This window comes from Nansenia antarctica, assembly GCF_963989245.1.
Source record: "Nansenia antarctica genome assembly, chromosome: 4".
Taxonomy (NCBI): domain Eukaryota; kingdom Metazoa; phylum Chordata; class Actinopteri; order Argentiniformes; family Microstomatidae; genus Nansenia; species Nansenia antarctica.
Window position 1 is genome coordinate 5,520,431 of NC_137689.1, and position 5,000 is coordinate 5,525,430.

A 5,000-nucleotide genomic window follows, 5' to 3' on the forward strand; every position below is an offset into this window, starting at 1 on the left:
GCGGGGGTGGGGGGTTGAGACGTGTATAATTACGTGGGTCGCGTGTCTTTTCTACGGAGGCCCTGAGGAGGCTTAATGATGATGGTTTTGGGGCGGGCCGTCAGGAGACCCTGTCTGTGGGATGGGGCTGGTAGGTAGGTGCCTGTGTGGTCTCACTGTCTCTCTGGTCTCTCTGTCTCTCTGGTCTCTCTCTCAAGCCTGTCTGTGTCTATTAGGCTAGTTACAGGGCAGCCTACTTGAAAACCTCTTCATTAATGCAGACTGACTGTTTGATATGTTTTCATTTCTTTCATTGTGATGTGTGTGTGTGTGTGTGTGTGTGTGTGTGATGTGGTTGTGTCTGTGTGTGTGTGTGTGTGTCTGTGTGGTTGTGTGCGTGTGTCTGTCTGGTTGTGTGCGTGTGTCTGTCTGTGTGGTTGTTTGTGTGTGTGTGTGTGTGTGTGTGTGGACATGTTCATGAAGGTTTCCTGTGGCAGTGTGTGTGTGTGTGTGTGTGTGTGTGTGTGTGTGTGTGGACATGTTCATGAAGGATTGTGTGGGCTCTGGTGGAGCTGCGTGTTGTGTAGGTGGGGGTTCTGGAACTGTGTGGGTTTCAGGCAATGCCAGCGAAGATGGACAAGGACATGCGACTGAGAATGAAAGGAGGATGAAAGAGAAACAGATGGATGTCGAAAAGAGAGATAGACCCGCGTCTACAGAATATGGAGATTTGGAGGAATATGGAATATGTATGGAGGGAGATATATACAGTATAAAGAGTGTACATATGCAAGTCCATTTGGGCGCATAGTGCGTAGGTGTGCGCGTGCGTGTGTGTCTGTATATGTGTATGTGTGTGTGTGTGTGTGTGTGTATCTGTACAGTATATGTGTCTGTGTGTGTGTGTGTGTGTGTGTGTGTGTGTGTGTGTGTGTGTGTGTGTGTGTGTGTGTGTGTGTGTGCGCGCGCCTGTGTTGTGTGTGTGTGTGTGTGTGTGTGTGTGTGTGTGAGAGAGAGAGAAAGAGAGTGGCAACAGGAGAGAAAGGAGAGATTAGCATATTTAGCAGTGGGACACAGAGCGACAGGATGACAGTTGTGGGGAGGGTGAATCCGTCACTGTGCTGCACCGTGTTGGAGGGCGGGAGGAGAGGAGTTTTGACTGAACAGGAGAGGAATCAGGAGAGACTCCCGGAACTCCACCGTGGGCAATGCCCCTGGCCCTTCCCCATCAGATAACACTCTTTCAACTGGCTTCCCCTCCCTCCTCCCCCTCCTCCCTCCTCCCTCCTCCCTCCTCCCTCCTCCCCCTCTCTCCTTAGGGCCTCAGGGCCTCAGGGCCCTACAGTTAACCAGGAGGTCTCTCAACCGTGTGAGCTGGAGAGGTAGAAGAAGGAAGAGAGAGAGAGAGTGGGGGGGGGGGGGGGCGGGGGGTTGGAGAGGTAGAAAGAGGGAGAGAGGAAGAGAGAGGGAGAGTGGGGAGGAGGGTGGGGGATGGAGAGGTAGAGAGAGGGAGTGAGAAAGAGAGAGAGAGAGAGAGAGAGTGGGGGGGGTGGAGAGGTAGAGAGAGGGAGTGAGAAAGAGAGAGAGAGAGAGAGAGAGAGAGTGGGGGGGGTTGGAGAGGTAGAGAGAGAGAGGGAGAAAGAAAGAGAGAGAGATAGAGTGGGGGGGGTTGGGTGGAGAGGGAGAGAGGGAGAGGGAAAGGGAAAGAGAGAGAGAGTGGGTGGAGGGGGGTATATCTTCTGGCTCTAATCCCCACACACGCCTGCTTCCTGCCTTCGGTCCTTATTGCCCAGTGAAGCCCTGCGTGCATATGACATAACATGACCTAATGGCCATGGTGGCATGTTGACACCAGTGTGATGGACACAGTGCGGTTATAGCGCCCCCCGGTGGAGAGGAAGTAACACCGCGGGTGTCCATGTCGCTGTCAGGTGAGACTGTTTAATACGGGACACGGTCTGGTGACAAGGGGGAACAAGTCGCCAGCCGGTTTAATGTTGTGACTTTTATTTAGAAACATAAAATCACTCTCCCCTGAGACGTATTACCCCTATGTTGCCCAGGCAGCAACAAGCTCACTGATTGGTTCGTTTTGTGATATGTTACGTTTTGTTTTTGCAAGCAGGATTCTTTAGGATTACCTAGATTCAAATCCCGTTAGTTATACATGGTATACATGAGATAAGCGTGTCTGTGGCGGCTGTGGCTCAGGAGGTAGAGCCGGCATCTAATGATCGCAAGGTCGGCAGATCGGCGGTTCGAGCCCCACCTGGCCACGTGTCTAGGTGTCCTTGGGAAAGACACCTGACCAAACCCCAAATTGCTCCCGACGAGCGGGCTTGCATGGTAGCTTGCTGCCTTTGGTGTGTGAATGTGTGTGTGAATGGGTGAATGAGAGGCCGTTGTAAAGCGCTTTGGAATAAGTAAGTAGCCTTGGGAACCAATTGTTCTCGAGCCTAACGGCCCTTAGGGGGCCTATCTCCTGTTTCCGTAGCGTGAGTACACCCCCTGGACATGACGCTGGTATGTCGCAGGGTCTTACCCCCCAATCCAACCCTTAATGCTGAGTGCCAAGCAGGTAGGCATCGGGCACCATTTTTATAGTCTTTGGTATTATGACTCGGCCGGGGATCGAACTCAGGGCGGACACTCTAAACGCAAAGCCACTGAGCTGGTTTGGAATAAGGCCAGGCGATATAAGTGTGATATAAATGCAGTCCATTTAGAGCTTGCACCCACGCCCAAATGGACTCGCATATGCACACTCTTTATACTGTATATATATCTCCCTCCATATTCCATATTCCTCCATATTCTGTAGACACAGGTCTACAGAATTTCAACAAGGCAGTCCATTTACCATCCATTTACCATCCGTTTACTATCCATTTACCATCCATTTGGGGCGGCTGTGACGCAGGAGGTAGAGCCGCTGTCTAATGAACGCAAGGTCGGCAGATCTGCGGTTCAAGCCCCTGCTGGCCACATGTCGAAGTGTCCTTGGGCAAGACACTGAACCCCAAATTGCTCCCAGTGAGCGGGCCGGCGCCTTGCATGGTAGCTTGCCGCCATCGGTGTGTGAATGTGTGTGTGAATGGGTGAATGAGAGGCCGTTGTAAAGCGCTTTGGATAAAGGCACTATATAAGTGCAGTCCATTTACCATTTACCATCCGTTTACCATCCGTTTACCATGTCGATCCTTCTGTCCTCTCCCAGCTGTCCCCCGGCTCAGAGGAGGAGGAGCACGGGGATGGGCCGGTCCTGGAGAAGCTGGGGAGGGTCCAGTTCAGCGTGGGCTACAGCTTCCAGGACTCCACCCTCACCGTCAAGATCCTGAAGGGCCAGGAGCTGCCCGCCAAGGACTTCTCCGGGACCTCGGACCCCTTCGTCAAGCTGTACCTGCTGCCTGACAAGAAGCACAAGCTAGAGACCAAGGTCAAGAGGAAGAACCTCAACCCACACTGGAACGAGACCTTCCTGTTTGAAGGTCAGTTACATACGAGACCTTCCTGTTTGAAGGTCAGTTACATACAGAACCTTCCTGTTTGAAGGTCAGTTACATACGACAGCTTCCTGTTTGAAGGTCAGTTACATACGACAGCTTCCTGTTTGAAGGTCAGTTACATACAGAACCTTCCTGTTTGAAGGTCAGTTACATACAGAACCTTCCTGTTTGAAGGTCAGTTACATACAACACCTTCCTGTTTGAAGGTCAGTTACATACAGAACCTTCCTGTTTGAAGGTCAGTTACATACGACACCTTCCTGTTTGAAGGTCAGTTACATACGAGACCTTCCTGTTTGAAGGTCAGTTACATACAAACCCTTCCTGTTTGAACGTCAGTTACATACAGAACCTTCCTGTTTGAAGGTCAGTTACACACAGAACCTTCCTGTTTGAAGGTCAGCTACACACAGAACCTTCCTGTTTGAAGGTCCGTTACATACAACACCTTCCTGTTTGAAGGTCAGTTACATACAACACCTTCCTGTTTGAAGGTCAGTTACATACAGAACCTTCCTGTTTGAAGGTCAGTTACATATAACAGCTTCCTGTTTGAAGGTCAGGACTGTGAGATCATAAGCGCCATCACACAGACACTTGTCGTGATTCACACAAAACCACAACAAACAAACACTGGCACACCTTTATATATAAAGCCATTTTAGTCCTACTTCCCCAATATTTAAGTGGTTATATTTCAAGAACCCAGAGTACTTACTCCTTACGTTCCAACGACTGTTATCTCCTAAATGTCCCCAAATAGTTCTCACTGAATTCGGCAAGCACTCCTTCATGCACTTTGCGCCCGCTGCCTGGAATTCATTACAGAGCAGAGCACCCTAAACTTGAAAGAATGAATTTCTCTTGGAACATTTAAAAACCTTGTGAGTAACTTGGAATCAGCCTCATATCGTTCTTGCCCCTGTTTTGTATGAAAGTCCCATTATGTTATTCTATTTTATTCTATTTATTCATATCGTTCTTGCTCCTTTTTTATATTTTATATTTTATATGAAAATCCCATTGTTTTTATCCTATTGCTCTGATCAAATTGTATTTTTCTATTTTTGTTGTTGATCTGGTGTTGTTTTATTATGTAATTGTGCTGTTTGTTTTGGCTGTTGAAACTTGATCATTGTATTTCAATGGGACCGACCCTGGTTAAATAAATGCTAAATAAAAATAAATAAAACATGTACATTACCTGTGTACATTCAAAGAACTGCATATAAGCTAAGCCAAACACAATTTTAAGCGGGTAGATTTAATTAAGTTGAGTTTATTTATTTAGCACATGATTTTAAAAAACGGTGCAAGGAGGGAACGAAGCCCAGAAGGCTTGTACATAGTCCCACTCCCGTCAACAGCAGCTAGGTTTCACTGTAACACAAACAACACTTAATACATGTAAATAACACAAGAGAAACCACAAACTAAATCATATTTAATGTGGCAAAACGGTAGGATAGCACCAAAAAACATACATAGCTTGCTCAGAACACATCAAGAAAAGAA

At 48.1% G+C, this 5,000-nt stretch overlaps 1 protein-coding gene across 1 annotated transcript in view; it reads left to right on the plus strand.

Annotated features, from left to right (window-relative positions):
• The window catches only part of syt7b (synaptotagmin VIIb), a gene marked incomplete at both ends in the record, with an annotated part of 59,144 nt that overhangs the window by 48,494 nt on the left and 5,650 nt on the right, over positions 1-5,000 (plus strand). The window contains one exon of the mRNA XM_080528089.1: positions 3,197-3,467. Coding sequence (XP_080384215.1) covers positions 3,197-3,467 — 271 coding nt within the window. The remainder of the gene's footprint in view (positions 1-3,196; positions 3,468-5,000) is intronic.